General features: G+C 36.8%; 1 protein-coding gene across 1 annotated transcript in view; it reads left to right on the plus strand.

Annotated features, from left to right (window-relative positions):
* The window catches only part of LOC132032801 (probable polyribonucleotide nucleotidyltransferase 1, chloroplastic), a 54,031-nt gene extending 44,350 nt beyond the window's left edge, over positions 1-9,681 (plus strand). The window contains exons 10-17 of the mRNA XM_059422539.1: positions 5,370-5,443; positions 5,528-5,635; positions 5,725-5,819; positions 6,072-6,135; positions 6,314-6,367; positions 6,446-6,487; positions 8,417-8,792; positions 9,211-9,681. Of these exons, the coding sequence (XP_059278522.1) occupies positions 5,370-5,443; positions 5,528-5,635; positions 5,725-5,819; positions 6,072-6,135; positions 6,314-6,367; positions 6,446-6,487; positions 8,417-8,743 (764 nt within the window). The 3' untranslated portion in view covers positions 8,744-8,792; positions 9,211-9,681. The remainder of the gene's footprint in view (positions 1-5,369; positions 5,444-5,527; positions 5,636-5,724; positions 5,820-6,071; positions 6,136-6,313; positions 6,368-6,445; positions 6,488-8,416; positions 8,793-9,210) is intronic.
* Positions 9,682-17,670: the final 7,989 nt, after the last annotated feature.

Genomic DNA, 17,670 nt, shown 5'->3' on the forward strand with positions numbered 1-17,670 from the left:
TTGAGGTATAGGTAAGACCTCAGAGATATCAAGACCTAAAATAAGGTTGAGACTCAAAAAATGTGACATCGGCAAACATAAGATATCGAAGGAGATCAGGTGAGAAGCAACGATACCCCATTTGAACCCGAGAATAACCAAGAAAGACACATTTAAGAGAGCGAGATGGAATTTATCTGTCCCGAGCATCTTATGCAATGAAAACATGTGCTCCCAAAAACACGTGGAGGAAGAGAGTATAGAGATGACCGAGGATATACTATTGAATATGGAATCCGATTCTGAAATAGAAGATGAGGGATTCGATTAATTAAATGGCAAGACGTAAGGATTGCACCGCGCCAAAAACGCACCGGAACATCGGATTCAATGAGAAGAGTGCGAGCAGTCTCAATGAGATGCCTATTCTTCCTTTCTACCCCTTTCTGTTGAGGGGTGTACGGACAAGATGTTTGATGAATAATTCCTTGGTAAGTCATAAACTGTGGAAACTGGGAGGATTTGTATTCTAAGGCATTATCACTACGAAAAGTACGAATAGAAATAAATTGATTTTGTATTTCAGCACAAAAACTCTTGAATATCGAGAATGACTTAGAACGACCTTTCATTAAGAATAGCCAAGTACATCTAGAAAAATCGTCAATGACACTAACAAAATAACGAAATCCTAAGGGTGAACTGACTCTACTGGGACCCCAAATATCAGAATGAACTAATGAAAAGATAGACTCTGCACGACTCTCAGCATTACGTGGAAAGGTAGTGCGAGTGTGTTTCCCAAGTTGACACGACTCACAATCTAATTTGGACAGACTAGACAAACTAGGCACCATCTTTTGTAGCTTGAACAGACTCAGATGTCCCAATCGTTTATGGATTAAGTCTGGAGGATCTGTAACCAGACCTGCTATGGAGGAATTAGGAGTAGAGGTAAGGTAGTAGAGGCCTTGTGATTCATATCCAATGCCAATCGTCTGACCCGTACTGCGGTGTTGCATAATAAAAGAATCATCAAGAAATAATATGCACAATTTAAGGCACGAGTCAAACGATTGACCGGTGCAAGATTAAAAGGACAACCAGAGACATAAAGAATAGAATTTAGAGTGATAGAGGATATGAGTTTAGCATGTCCAACTCTTTTTGCTTTTGTTTGGATCCCATTGGCTAAAGTAATAGCGTGAAGAGACGGTGAATAATCAATATCCGACAAAAGTGATTTATCACCAGAAATATGATCAGAAGCGCCAGAGTCTACAACCCACGATCCAGCGGTATTAGATTGTGCAACTGAGGCTACTTGTGGAGATGTCTGCTTACGTGCTCGATATTGAAGGTACTCATTATATTCTTCTTCGGATAAATAAACCCGTTGATTACCTGTAGTGGCAGTCTGAGCAACATGAGCATTGTTGGGTGGTCGACCATATAGAGAATAGCATACTTCACGAGTGTGTCAAACCTATTACAATAACTACAGTTAGGTCGAGATCTGCATACTTGACGAGTGTGTCCAAATCTATTAAAATAACTACACTTAGGTCCAGATCGTCCAAAGCGGTAACTTCGTCGATTCTTCGTAGACTGGGATGTTCGAATTTCCAATCTCCTTTTAAGGGTTCTGGATTAATAGGACTCGAATTTCCAACTCTGTGTTTTTAGAGTTAAAAATATTAAAACCCTGAGACAGAGCTCAAAATTCCAAGAAATAAAATTGACCAAAAGGATTACACCAAGCTTCTGCCTCAAAAGGACTTGCTGGGTGAAAAAGTAGCGATCCAGAAGCTGTTGTTAGCTGAACAGAACTGGAAACGGGGCTGCTAGATCTTGCCGTACTAGCCGGAATATCGGATCTCGAAAGAAAATAGCATGGGGAAGCTCAGAATCAAGAGACGAGCAGATCTGGAAAAAGAAAACCGCCGGAAACTGGTCGCAGATCGCCGGATAAGTGACCTTCTCGTGGAAAAGTACTCGGAATCTGGTATAATTATATGTGCACTCTCGTAACGAAGAGGCGACCCAACTGACAAAAAGAAACTGCCGGAAAAATGGCCGGAAACTGTCGCCGCGCAGCCGGAGTTCGGTCTGTTTTCGGCGCATGTGGGCGCGTGACTGGTCAGATGCCGGAGAAGCTGACTGGGCTTTGCTCGCTGGACTTCTCCGAGTGTAATGGCAGTGTGTTTTTTTTTTGGAAACACTGAAGGAAAATAAAATATGACGCAAACAGTGCTGAACAGTCGCCGGAATTGATGAGGGAGATAGTTAGTCATTATTTTTACATTTTCTCACCAGCTATGCTAATACCATGTGAGAAATTATTTGGGAGAAAATATATTACTCAGTTACTTTATAGCTGGTATCTACATTGGATTGTCCCACATTTGGTGGACAATATGGAAAGAAAGGAACACCATGTTATGAAGACACAACATCCTAATCCTTTTCCAGAAGATCAAACTATATTGCATTAAGCTTTTTTGTTCCTATTCTAACAAGTAATAATCAACTGCATAGAGGATACTGAGTCCATTATTTTCTCCAAGGTGTCTGTTATACTTTATGCAATTGTGGTGCAGTTTCACTGATTTTTGAGGTGAATGATGAAGATATATTTTTCAGTGCAAAACATCATGTACTGATTTAGTGAAATACATACAACTGTTACCTAAGAATAGCTTAAAAATATTATATCTCAAATTTGTCATGTATTGTGCAATTAGTATGGCTACATTCTCAAGATTCCTTCTCGGAAGCTCTGAAGTCCTCCAATACTGCCCCTGATGGGCTAAGGGAATAATAAAGGTCTCCATAAAACTGCCTATTTAGAACAAAATTTTTTGGAAAAAGTAATAGAGAACTTTTAAAAGTGCTGAAATAACACTCCTTGTGCTTTTAAAATTTTTCCTTGTGCTTTAAAATTTTTTGGATGTAAAAGTATGACAATCCAATGCAATAAACGAGGTCACCCTAAAACTGCCTATTTGTCATAAATCATCAAATCCTTGTGCTGTTGAAATTTGGATGTAAGGTATGGCTACATTCCTGAAATTCCTTCGCAGAAGCGCTGAATTCCGCCAGTATGACTCCTAATGTGCCCACTAAGAAGCTAAAGCAATAATCAAAGTCCCTAAAACTGCCTATTTTTCACTAAGAAGCTAAAACAATAATCAGTATCCTTATGCTGTTGAAATTCTTGGATGTAAAGAATGATTTGAACACAATGAATTAAAAGCGAAAAAAAAAATCATTGAAATGCAACTCTGCGCTGTTTTAGATATATGTTTGATACCTTTATACTCCACAGAAGAACTTATTTAAATAGTATATAGATGTTGACTTTTATATTCTATTGAAAAGAAAGAGACGCCCATGCCAAGCCTTTAGGTTAAAACCCAAATCCTACATTGGGACAGAATCCGTGTGGGCTTAGGTTAAAACCCAAAACAATCCGTGGACAAAGTACAATACCGGTTGAACCATGGCCGTTACAATTGCATAAGGGAACAGCCGTGTTTACACTATAACTAGTCCCCTAAAACCTATAATCAACCCCCTTCAAAAATTAGTGATATCTTATGTATACAAACTCTAAAAGCTCCCTCTAGCTAGTATAACCCTATTGAACCTACTTCTATCCCTTATTTGAAAGATGATGTTGTGTGGAAGAATCAGGCAACCCTTCGTAAGGGTGGCTCAAGAGTAGGTGGTCTCAACCCAATAATAAAGGCCTTAAATTTATTTAAGAAAATTCTTGTATATTTTTATTTGAAGTTTATTCTTTTAACTTTTTGAGATGCAAAGTTAATTTTTTAATTGATTCTTAGAGTATTTCTTTTTAAATTTAAAATCTAAGCTATCCATTTAATCTATGTTGAGACATTGTTGATCTTAGGTAAAATTTTGTAATCTTAATTTGATAAACTTCTTTAGAACTTCAACATACTAGTACATCCTAGCCAACTTCAACTTACTAATACATCCTTGCCTTTCAATGAAACAATCATGTCGGAATTTTCTCTATAAGAACACTAAACAAATCAACTTATAATTCCAATCTAAAGCTTTTCATGCTCTAATTAGATTGAAGCATGTCTACAGAGGCCTTGAAAGAAAAGATCATACAAAGATAAGAGTTATAAAACAAATTATTCATTTGGAGTGAAAGAAGCATGAAGTAACTGCAGATTTAACTCCTACCACTTTTATTCAGTGTTACATCAACCAAATCCATAAAAAGCAACTTAATATATAGAACTATGCGATATATGATTGGTGACAAGTTGGCAGCAGATGGTTGAATTTTTTTATTTATAATTAATCATAAGTAATGATTAGTTAAAGTAGTAGGAGTCTTGGCGCAACAGTAAAAGTTGTTCCCGGTGACCATGAGGTAACAGGTTCAAGCCGCGGAAACAAACCTCTTACAGAAATGGAAGGTGAGGCTAAGTACATAAGACCCAGTGTGGTTCTGTCCTTGTAGGACCCCGCACATAGCTGAAGCTTAGTGCGACAGGCTTCCTTTTATAATATTTATTTAAACTATATGTACAATATGAATAGTTTTTGGGGGCATCTAATTTAATGGGGCCTGAAGCAAAAGCTTTTAGTAGCCTGGGTGGTTCAAGCAGCCCCTGACTCTTCAATATTTGACACAAACAACAATATTTATTGATTAGTTTAAACAACAAGAAGAACAACAATAGCTCAGTCCCAAAATAGATGCTTATTTCAGCTTCTAGGCTTTTCCTGACATGTCAGGCTAGTCCTTGTAGATGTCAACACTTCTCGGCATGCAACAACATTCAACCCATGATCGGAATTACATCTAACTGGTTTCTCCCTTAGTTTCTTTCCCAAAAGAAGTTTCTTCATACCATTTCTCCCTTCATCCTCTTCTATGTGGTGGTTTGGTTCGGCACATTTTTTAGCAACTACACTCAACTTGTATTACATAACATATTGGTAATAGTATAGAAAATATTGGATAGTTTAATTGTTGCTTCATCCAGAAAATATGCGTCTTAGTCTAAAAGCTGAATTATTATTAGGTGAATTTCCTAAAAGTTTGATAGCTGTTATGCTGTGAATGTTTAAAGATGCCTGAAAGTGGGTTTTATTATCTGGGCAGAGGAAGTATAACATTTAGCATACATATTGATGTGTGTTTTTTTCTTTGATAAGGTAAAACATATATTTCTTTTTGATAATATTAAGGTAAAACATATTGATGTGTTAAATTAGCAAGCTGTGCATTTTGGCATTTATCGAAATAGATAATCTTCAATTGATAACTTTCTATACAACTTCTCCAATTGCATTTTTCACCTGATGAACTTGTTTTGGCTCTTTTAATTTGTGCTCTTCAGCTGAGATGTCAAAATGCTCGCCACCCCCTTCAAGAAAGTTGTCAAAGTATGCTCCGCTAATCCATGTTATGAAGGTCTGTTGTCTATCTGATGACCACTTCATCTGTAGTTGTAATTAAATGAACAGCTATGTCAACCATGTGTCATTGATTTCATAGGTTAAACCAGAAAAAATAAACCTTATCATTGGCTCTGGTGGAAAGAAGGTGAAGAGCATTATTGAAGAAACTGGTGTTGAAGCTATTGAAACACAAGATAATGGCGTGGTCAGCTAGGAAGAAAAACTACATTTCGTTTTTAGTTGGCATGCCAGTTCCAATATTATAGTTTTTAAAATCTCAATGCGTTATTGCAGGTGAAAATAACTGCCAAGGATTTGTCAAGCCTAGAAAAGTCAAAAGCCATCATTAGTAATCTAACAATGGTTCCAATTGTTGGTGACATATATAGGTCTCTTCTCAATCCTACTTACTAAAATAAAATTCATTATACTGTCTGGAGATTTTTTTTTTTTTTTTTTTGTGGCTTTGGGATCTGCATTACAATTGCTCAACATGACAAATTCCTGGGCATCATTCTTGTACTTCACATATTTCTAGTGCCACTGATTTCGAAATTTCTAATTTAGTAGATCTTTCAAATTGTTGAATTCTTTCTGGTGTTTTTAGATTGCCTTTTTCTATTTCCTGTTTTTCCTATCAGGAATTGTGAAATTAAATCTATTGCACCTTATGGAGCTTTTGTGGAGATTGCGCCTGGACGAGAGGTAAATATTTTGTCTATTCAAACCTGTAAACAATGAACTGCTATTCTTTCTTGTTTTCAAATCTACTGGAAGTAATTATTATGCTGATTCTTTTGTTTGACAGTTTTATTTATCATGCTTATTTGTAAATCTTGGCATCAGTGTTCACTTCTAATTAATGCAGTTATGTTAAATTCAGGGATTATGCCATATCAGTGAGCTAAGTGCAAATTGGCTAGCCAAGGCTGAAGATGTAAGATCAATATTATTACTGCATTTAACAATTCAAATGGTCGTGATAAAAATAGTTTATCCTATTTCATAATTACAGGCTTTCAAAATTGGAGACCGCCTGGATGTCAAGCTCATAGAGGTCGAGCTCTCTTTCCTTTACATTTAGAACGCTGCTAATTATGGTTTCCTTTGACAACTGTCAATGTAATGCTACTTTGTGGACACTTTTTTCGTAGTTCTGTACGGTCTCTTATATTGGTATCTTATTATCATTGAAAACTAGGTCATGTCACCTCTGCTTGCTGAACCTTTTTAAGTTTGCCTTAATTTTAACTACCAGGACCTAATGTCGTTGAAGGATGCGGAACTTTTACCCATCTTGGGCAGAGAATGATATTTAATGTGGATTCTCAAAATCACATGTAATTTGGCTAAATCGATACATACCCATTTGCAAATATTACCTTAATATGTTACTGTAGCTTATTTGTGGTAATACAGCACCGTCTCAGCCTTAAAATACCGTGTAAGATAAATATACTCCCTCTACTTCAATTTGTTTGTCTGGTTTTGACTTGGCACAGAGTTTAAGAAAGTAAACAAGACTTTTGAATCTTGTGGTTGTTAACTAAAGATATGTTGAATGTACCAAAATGCCCTTTAATCTTGTGGTCTTAAACATGTTATGTGGAAAGTTGGAATTAAAGAGTTGCCAAAAAAGGAGAGATATTCTTTTTGAAACGGGCTAAAAAGGAAGTAAGACAAACAAATTTGAAATGGAGGGAGTATTATTTTTCACCTCTTCAGTTGTTGAACTTTGGATTTCGAAGGCTCCAATAGTTTCTTCTCTGCTTATTTCTTCCACTAGATTATTTTAGACAAGGTTCGTGTGATTTTTCTTTTAGACCTTTCAGTTGGTAGGCGCCACAATGAAGAATTGGATTGTCTAGCTTTGATAGGTTAAATTCAAGTATTCAACAAGTAGGAGTCATGCTCAAACATATTTTCATAGTTGCACTATGCTCATCAGGATGTAGTGTTACAAGTCGGTTATGGTCTTTGAGAACTGTTGATTAACAAAACAAACGTGAGGACAGCAGAAATAAACTTCAAAGGCTGTTAAGTTCTCCATTTGATTGTGTAATTGTAGAATCTCTGAGATCAAGATTTGCTGTTTCCTTGGCTTCCTTCACGTAAAACTAAGTGTTTAGTCATTTGGCACTTCAAGTTGAGAACAGTGTTTTAAAAGGCGTTTTCGGGGCGAGCCCGGGCATTTGCCCCGCACTTCCCCAAGTACGCCCGGCAATGAGAAACCAAGTTTTTTGTATGTGGTTTTTTTCCCCCCAAATTCTCAAAAAAGTCAACATGTAATTACTCAAATGTTTTAAAAAGTATAATTAAATTTAAAAGTCAATTTTTTTATTGCTAGAATGCCTAATATATATTCTTTTCCAATTATTTATCTTGTCTTCTACTATCTTGTCCTTTTTATAATAGATTGTTCTGGTTAAGTTGTGGTGTTATATATATATATATATATATATATATACTGAATAATTAGAACAATCTAATATATATATATATATATATATATATATATATATATATATATATATATATATATATATCACTTATTTATAGTTAGCTATTTCACCTATTTAAAAGTATTTATTATAATTATATCATTTTATAAAATACTAAAATTAAAACCAACGCCTCGTGCCTCGGGGCTTACGCCTCATTACGCCCTCGCCTTTTAAAACATTGGTTGAGAAACAAATTGTATTGGTTTTTTCCCCCCAATTCTTGCTTAAATATAAATAATGGATGACATCTTGTCCTCTTTTCTGGTTAAAGTTGTGGTTTTACTGAATCAGTTAGCCTTAATTTTTCGAGCATTGTTTCTTTAACAGAATGCACAGTAAGAGCACATGTATTTAGCATCTTTAACATAAGCACATGAAACCTTTAACAATTGATTACTTATAATTAAACAAAAGTGAAATCATTAGCAATTGACATTTTGAGATCTTGTCTCTTCCTTCTCGGTTCATGTGATTCATTACAGATCAATGACAAGGGGCAACTTCGCTTAAGCCGACGTGCATTACTGCCAGATGCCGAGCAGAAACAAAGTACAAAGCCACGCAGTGCTTGCCTTCAAAATGACAATGTAGTTTCACCAAGAACTCCAGATAAGGGTAAACCTAAGAAAGCTGTGACTGTATCAAAGGATGGTTCAGCTTCAGAGAATGCGGAACCTCTCAAGGAGAAAACAGTTCCCATCAAAGTATCAAGCCCAGCGGCAGACAAGCCCCAACCAAAAAAAAGTGGCGGCAACATCTCCAACAAAAGTGGAAATGCAGTAGTCAATGGAGAGGCAAAAGTTGTATAAGAAAGCTATAATGGGGGAGTAATTCAGTCTCAATTTTAAAATGTGGCAGGTGACTGTCCTCTCAGTTGGATATAAAAGGTGCCTGTATTGTTCATGGTTGATGCCCTTTCATTCGCTAATCTCCAGAAATGCAAATTCTTTTTTTCTTTGTCCATTTGAAAGTAAAAGCTTTCCATACCCGTTTTGATCTAACCGATAAATTTCATATCCTTCCAAGTATTTGAGATGCATCAAGGGTAGCACTTGCTGGTTGCTCTCAGGTTAGAATAGTATAGTAAATAGAAATTCCATAATTATTTTCTTTGGTGATTTGGTCTTTCAGAGGTTTGTCTCCATGCTCTAGAGGACCTAAGATGGATTGTTTTTTCATGCTTGGATATCTCTTCCCACACGTTTAGCCATTACACAAAAGCATGGCATCGTCTGTACTAGTTTCACTTATGTGATTGTCGGTTTTTATTGTGCAGAGGATGGAGAGTTGGGTGAAATTCAGATAGTTCTTTTTCTGTCAAATTGAGAGGGGTTATGATTCAAGCTTTGACATCAGAGCTAGCAGGTTGGTTCTGACTGGTTTTAACAGTGGAAGAAAATGTAAATGCAGTAATTTTCGTGGCGATACATGCATCCCGTGATCAAGATACATGGTTCTGAAAGACCTCTACGATCAGTTTATACATCAATGAAGCGTGTTTTTTCATCTCTGCTGTAACCATTCTGAATATATTGAAGTTAGGAATTGCAAGCTGCCCGATGTCCAGCATATCAAACTTGAAGAAAGCAAAGTACCAAGGTTGAGAAGCCACTGTGCTGAAAATTTTCGGTTTCCGCCAGAAGTTCCTTGTTCAGACCCAAAGTAGTTGATCTAATACGTTGAAGCTACCAAGAGATGGTGCGATGCTATTAAAGTCCTCATTTTCATATATAAATTTATTTATTAATGTTGGCTGTTCTTTTATGTTTGTTCATAATATGGAGACCATATGTGTTAAGTGTGTTGATGCAAGATAAATTTAGAGAAGAAATCTGGCTAAGCTATAAAGCTGTACCAAGGGAGCTAACATCATGATTTTCATCGATAGCTTTTGAAAATGGTAATTCGTTGGAAGGCAAAACCTAGGGACCAAAGTGAAATATAGTTAATTAATAATAATAAAATAGCTAACTTGTTGGACTTAAGACTTAATACTAGCGGTAGCAAACAGGTGGGATGGGTGGTTTCAAAACGGGTTAGTAAAAAGGGTTGTATCGTAACTTGACCATAAAATATGGTTGAATAATGTACGGTCCTGACCATTTTTATCTTCTAAAGCAGGCTTAAAATGCTCATTGAAGCCTTTTTCAAGTCTATAAGAATGCAATGTTTGCAAGTCATTTGAATATAACATAAGCTCAGTTACTCCTATTTAGGTGAACTTTTATCATCAAGTTACTGCTTATTATAACGTATCAATCTCGCAAGTGGAGTTTGAGAGGGCGATGTGTCTGTGACCTTACCCTCGCCTTGTGAAAGAGAGAGGCGAGTTTACGTAGACTGCCGAGAACCGAGTAAAGCGTATCAAAATCAGAGGTATGGAAAGAAAGTAAAAGTAATAAAAAAGCCATGCTAAAAATAAAGGAGAAAGCAGTAACAACAACAAATAATACGGTAACCGAAGCAAAGGAAACATTAGGTAATAAATAATCGAAGAATAAAATAGAAGAAGGAGAGTAGCAATCTGAATATTGATAGGAAGCCCAATGATGTTTGATTACGTAACATACACTGATCCACAGACCTTCGCTATCCTCCTATCTCGGGTCGTATTCGTATCATATCTAATCGCCTCTTCGTCTCTGTTCCTCGCCCCACCAGCCTCTCGCACCTTTCTTTAACGAGAATCTGTCATCTCTTAACCCCGCGTCTTTCGAATCATTTATTCGCCTCCTTCGTATTCATCGCCATAGAGGATACTCGCACTTGTCTTAGGAATATTTTCGTTCTAATCTATCTCTTAGTATGTTCGCACGAGGACTTCTTTCCCTTTTGTCTGCATGAATATCTTCGTTATATCCTATCTACAGAATGTTCTACGTCTCATTTCTCTTACTTTTATCTTCGAACGTGCGAGTGTTTGATCGACGACACTTCGCCTCGTCGGCCTGGGCGATCGACAATCCTTCCATAAACTTTACCTTTTAAGTCTTGGTGACACGTTTATCACACGAGCACGGAAATGCGAGCACATACTTTATCCGGCCGCTCACGTACGATGTGTAACATAATTGTCAATCTTCCCATTTCCTTGAATTATTGACCAAAGACACTTGGAACCATAAGCCAGAATAACTTGTGTATCAATCTCCTTCACATCCCTGCCACACGGTTACGTCTTACAGCTGCGCTCCAAATGCTATCTTTGTCCTGCGCCTTTGAACCCTTTAGACTCTGCTGATGCATCCTGCAACCTCCAGCTTATCGGTTATGTAACATCCCGTACTTCCGAACTAGAGTATAGAACCATGGGACCAAACAAACCAAGTTTTCAAGCGAGCTTTCACGAGGCCTCAATTCAAGCGAGCATAAAACCCTTATTTATTGGGAATTTGGGAAAACTTCCTTGATAAAGGTTGTAACCCTTTGAAATACTTTTCCGACCATATAAGGACCGAATTGATGATGTGTACTTTAGGAGTTATGACCATTTCTTGGACTGCTTTGTCGATTTGGTGGAAAATTAGCCTAGCGCGACGCGGACGCGACGCCCGCGAGCATAATTTTCGAGTGTAAATCTGCGTATAGGAAAAATGTGCCTGGGCAATGTTGGCCATAACCTTAGCTACTGCAACGCAGTCCATTTGTGCTTTGTCACATTTTTTCTAATTTTATATATATCCAACTACGAAAAACTTTCTAACCGCTCTAAAACCGTTTTTGGAGTGAAAACACCCCAGGTCTTCCCCAAAACATCCAAGGTGTGTTCCTACTCAAACCCCATTGATTATTACCTTAATCTAGTAAAGATTTACGTTAGAATCCTCATCTATTCCATAGATTGTGAATCGGTCGAGAACTGTTGAAAGAATCGTTGGAAATTCATCGTGAGGTAAGTTTATGTAATTCTAGTATAGTTATGGGGATCGCTTGGGGTGTGTGTGTGTATATATATATATATATTCATTTACATATCATTTGCATCTATGCGTGAATCGTATGAAAGAAAGAACACGAATTTGGCTTAAAAATCCTAGTTTTTGAAAAGGGTGGGAATTCAAGAGAAAGTGTAAAGTTTCAATATTTATCTTCTAAATCAATTGTAGAGTAATTATTGAACCTCGAAATTTCGTTTGGTAGCGTTTTAGCGAGAATTGAGGTATGTCTCTTTTCAAACATACTTTTCAACCTTGAAAATGGTTTCTTTGGCAATGTTTATAGTTTCATAAAAATCTTTAGAACTTCTATTCTTAAACGATGTGGTCTTGTAGTTCGTTCATGATTGACATTTCGAACATCGTGAACTTAGTACATAATCAGTGTATACTCATGTTTGATAATCCATGATTGTCAGTCATGAAACCCAGAATACTTATGAACAGTTAATACTTTAAACTCTATGAACAGGCCATAACTCCATGTCTCAGAATACTAATGCTCTACAGTCTATGTTATGAATTACAATATGATTCTCAGTTCCACAATATAAATTACTAAATCATGAACACATGTATTTGGGCTCGAGGCCACAATTTATGTATACATATTCTGTACCAGGCCACAGAATTGTGCACTTATAATTGAGGCAGGCCACGGTTATGAACTCAATTAAAACAGTGCTTTCCTTGTTCAGCAAAGGGTAATGATATGACCCTTATGTTGGGTTCGGTTATCCTTATATTTTCAGTTTCAGTTTCAGTTTTAATATTAGTATATTTCATGTTTATTGATATGGGCCGCCCTTTCCCCGGGCACTCCTACATCTATTTATTCTTTCATTTGGTTATTACATACAAGTACAATCCAAATGTACCTACGCCCCTTTTTGCCCGGGGCCTGCATTTCACGATGCATGTACTGATTTACAAGACGATAAATCTGTTCGTGAGGACTTCACGTATCAGCTAATTGGTGAGCCCCACTTTATTCGGGTTTTCATCTTTATTTTATGCATGTCATGTCAGGAAGTAAAGGTATACCGGGGCTTTATCCCACTAAACAATATTCAGACTCATGTTCAGATGTTTCATAGGCTAGTCTAGCATGTCATGTCAGATGCTCAGTTGTCGTATATCCTGTAACACCTCGTACTTTTGGGCTAAGGTTTGAGTCGTAAGATGGGGGTATAATGGAACCAATATGAGGAGTGTAGAAAAGGCTTTGAATCCTAATCAAAGCATAAGAAGAAGCTTAGGACAAAGTAAAGCCGGAAGCTACTCTATGGAGCCTGTTTTCAAGTGAGTTTTCACAAGGCCTCACTTCAAGAATAAGAACAAATTTCTAAGTAATTTGGGAAAACTTCCTTCCTTCATGAAAGTTTTTGCCTTTGAAATATCTTTCCATCCATATAAGGACAGGCCAAACGGACCTTTGTACAAAATGTTATGTCTGTTTTACGAAAGGGCGGTAGAGTAGTCCGCTCGACACCTTTATGCGACACGTGTGATTGCAAAACGCGGCGCAAATTGACATCCGTGATTTCCAATGCATTTCGTCCAAATTTTAGTCCTAAAGTTTCCAACATTTTGTTTTGATATGATTTAGCATTTGCGTCAGCATATGCAATCTGCGACGCAGATGACACCCAACCTTCTTTAAAGTTGCGTTTTTCCGATTTTTTTTCTTTCTATTTTTCAGTTCTCCAAGTCCTAGCACAACTTTTCTCTCCTCATCCTCCCACATCAAGGTAAGTCTCTTTTATGTATTCCTAAGTTATTCTAATACTTATACGTGGATTCTTAACAAGATTCTACGCTCTAATCTTAGGTTTTCAAGAAAACCCTTCTCAAGGTTTCAAGTCCAAATATTAGGGTTTCCTGTTCAAAATTTCTGACCTTTTCTTCAAGTTTTGGAGTGATTAAGGTATGTAAAGCTAACTCTCTGCATGTGGGAACATCATTGTTATTCTCCACACCACGTTCTTTCATGATTATTACGAATTGCATAAGAAGTAGAATTATGCCCTAGTTTCATGAAAAGCTTTAAAACTCCTAGACTTTAAATGATATAGAGTAGTTTGTTCATGTAGGTCATTCCGAACATCGGGAACTCAATACGTAATCTATGTATGCTCATGTTTGATATTCCATGAGTCTCAGTAATAATCCATGAAATGTCTATGAACAGTTAATACTTTAAATTTCATGAACAGTCTATGACTCCATGTCTCAGAATAACAACGCTCTACATTCTATATTATAAATGACAATATGATTCTCAGTTCTATGACATAAATTGCTAATTGATAAACATAAGTATTTGGGCCCCGAGGCCACAGTTTATTTATATGTATACTTGGGTTTGAGGCCACAAATTTGTGCACTTATAATTGGGCCAGAGGCCACAGTTTATGAACTCAGTTGAAACAGGCAATTCCCATGTTCGGTAAAAAGGGGTAAACATTTGTTCGTATGTTCAGTTCAATTATCCTTGTGCTCCCGTTTCAGTATTCAGTTATGACTAACGTTTATGATTTGGGCTGTCCATTCCCCCGAGCACCCCACAACTATTTAATCTTTCAGTTGTTTTACATACAAGTACGGTTCAAATGTACTTACGTCCATTTTTGCCAGGGGCCTATATTTCATGATGCAGGTACTGATTTACAAGACGACAGATCTGTTCGTTAGGACCTCACTCGTATCAGCTTTTTGGTGAGCCTTAGTCTTCTTCGGGGCATTACTCTCATCATTTATTCAGTTATTATTAGATAGTCAAGTATGCTGGGGGCCTTGTCCCGATAAACAATTAGTATTTCAGTATTCTTTAGAGGCTTTATAGACTAGAGTATTTATTACACCCCGTGCTTTCATGTTACAATGCGTCGTAAGTGAATCATTATGAGTCAGATAGGTTAAGGACCAGATAGTGAATCCATCTTGAATTGCCAGTGCTTCTGCACTAATATTGGTAGTATCAGGTAGTCTTTAAGCACTTGCATAAACCAGATCACCTAGCTCATTTCTTATACAAAAACCACCTGAACTCATTCCTGAATTGTAGTCCCGTCTGTATTATGTTTGAACCAGCCTGTTGTAGGACATCTCCACTGCACCATCTTATATCCCATATTGGTCTGTATTCCTCCAAGTATTAAACCATTGAGGCTAGTTATATGGGATATTCTTCAACCAAGGGAATCTTATATCCCTTACCCTTTCTTTGGTTTTCAAAAAATAAGGTTTCACAATACCTTTTCAAATGGTTTCCTAATTCCATAAAAAATACGTAGCGACTCAGTTTATCATTAAATTCTTTAGTTGTAATACTTAGGTTATGTTGTGGTTCCATCTATTTAATTTTCCTAGAATTATGTAATAAGTGTTCGTTGGTAATTGAGTTGTAAGGAATCTCATAATTGTGTAGAATCTTGAGATGTAGTATTAAGAGGGTCGAGGCAAGACTATTAGGAAGAAGTCCTTAGGCATTGTAATCCTTAAAAGTGCTCGAGCTTTAGTGAAGTTGGAGAAGTAATATAAGAGATAGTTCGTGGTTTTGCCTCACTTGAGCAAGGAGTTTTCCATGCAAAAATTCTTGTGTTGATTTATTACCCCGCAGTTTACCTTCTTGCATAGTTTCTCAAAGAACCTAGTTCTTTGAGTGCATAGGTAGTAGCCTGATGCTAATAAATCTTCCTAAGGAACCATCAAATCTATACTTGAGTTTATAAACCCATCTGCAGGGTAACACTTTCTTACCAGATGTTAAAAGTACACCATCCCATGTTTTGTTCTCCTCTAGAGCTTGAAATTCTCTGATTGCCTCTTGCCAACCTGAGTGAATGGCTGCTTGGGTTCAGAAATTTAGGAGATAGATTTGATTAAAGATTGATTAGAAGGAGTGAGAGTAGAGAAGCGAAGAACTGAAGAAGACGAAATAGGTGTTGACACCTAATTTTTGACCTCCATAAATTTTATATAACCCAGAGTTCTTGGGTCTCAAACGGAGGGAAATATGTATTTTATGAGCCGAAATGATTTTTACAAAATTATTTAGATAATATTTTGCCATTTTATTTGGCAAAATGAGTGCAAATATATATTCTAAGTCATTTAAAATATTTTACATATTTTTACTATTAATATTAAAGTACTTGTCAAAATTAATCGTAAAATAACTTAAAACACTTATTCAATTAATTGTTTAAATTATCAAGTGTCAAATTGACAAATATTTTAATTGTTTAATTCAAGAAATTTGATTAATTAAGTAAATAATCATTTTTACCACTCTATTTTTAACCTTGTGTAATCCATTAGCATTCTTTGCGATTTTAGAATTTATCATAATTAATTTAAAGGCTTGTGTCACGACCCAAACTGGAGGGCCATGACGGGCACTTAACCATACTAGTCAAGTACCACCTGACATACATCTAACATGAATATGAACATAGGTGGGCCGATAGGGCCATCATGTGACTCACAATAACTCATAGGGAACATGCATATATCAACTGCTCTGAAAGACTCATCTGTATGAAAATACTGAACATGCTATATGAGCTGGTAAGGCTATCATAACCAACTGTGATGACAAATGAAATTTCAAGTATGGACACCATCTGACTATACATAACTGTCTACAAGTCTCTACTAGAAACATAACATAACGTGAGCGGACAAAATTCCATACCCATAAACATATGCGTGTACATATCTATATATATAAGACCATGCCGACTCCCGGCATCTCCGAAATGTACGGAGTGCCTCAACTTCATCCGCCGAGTCGATATCCTAACAGATGGATCACCAATCTATACTCCGCAAACTCGCGGCATGAAACATAGCCCTCCCGAGCACAAGGGAGTTGGTACGAATAATGTACCGACTATGTAAGGCATAAAGACAACAAGATGATCATGAGAGATATCCGAAACATAAAGGCTAATCTCAATATCTGAAAGTGCCTCTGCGGCGTATGATATGCATGCTCTCTTTAAAATCATAAATATATATATACTGTTAGTGCTGAGGAACGTACAACCCGATCCATATATCATGTCATCCCGCGTCCGGTAACTCTCACAATCGCCCACCGCGTGGTGTGCACCACACCGTGCCGGCCGACTATAGCACGCGCGTATGAGAAAATAGCTATACATATATATAAACGTACGAAGGACTCCGCGAAAGGATACTCCGAAAACCGTAAATATGGAAACATGAAGTCAATCATACAATGAATCCCTATACCATCTAGAGTAGAGTCTTTTTGAACTCGCTTGCTTACTTTTCGTTCATGCGATAAGGATCATGCCAAAAGAATAAAAGGACAAATTTAACATACCTTTGCTCTTTAATCACTCAACGCCTATCTTCCCGAGTTCACAAATCTACATTCAAGACCATTTACCACATAATTAGGTTATGGAAAACTCATAATTCAAGTTTAAACTAGTTCTTGTTAACGGAATTAAAAGATTTCTATAATTTCCATTCCAAACCAACTCCAAATCAAGCCCAAACATCAATACGAACATCAACAATAACATAATCAAGGACTAAAAGTCAAGGAATAAGTAATTCCATCCCAAAACTTCCTTCAAATCAGACCCCAAGCCAACAACACCGACATGCCAACACGTAATCTTTATATCACAATTTCCTTAACCTAAAACTATTAAAATCCTTCAAGAACCATTTAATATAAAAGCTTAGATGGAAATCATACCTTATATAGTCTAAAACCTCAACCACAACACTTTTCTTTAAGGCCACAAGACCACCAACGC

This window comes from Lycium ferocissimum, chromosome 2 (genome assembly GCF_029784015.1).
Source record: "Lycium ferocissimum isolate CSIRO_LF1 chromosome 2, AGI_CSIRO_Lferr_CH_V1, whole genome shotgun sequence".
Taxonomy (NCBI): Eukaryota; Viridiplantae; Streptophyta; class Magnoliopsida; order Solanales; family Solanaceae; genus Lycium; species Lycium ferocissimum.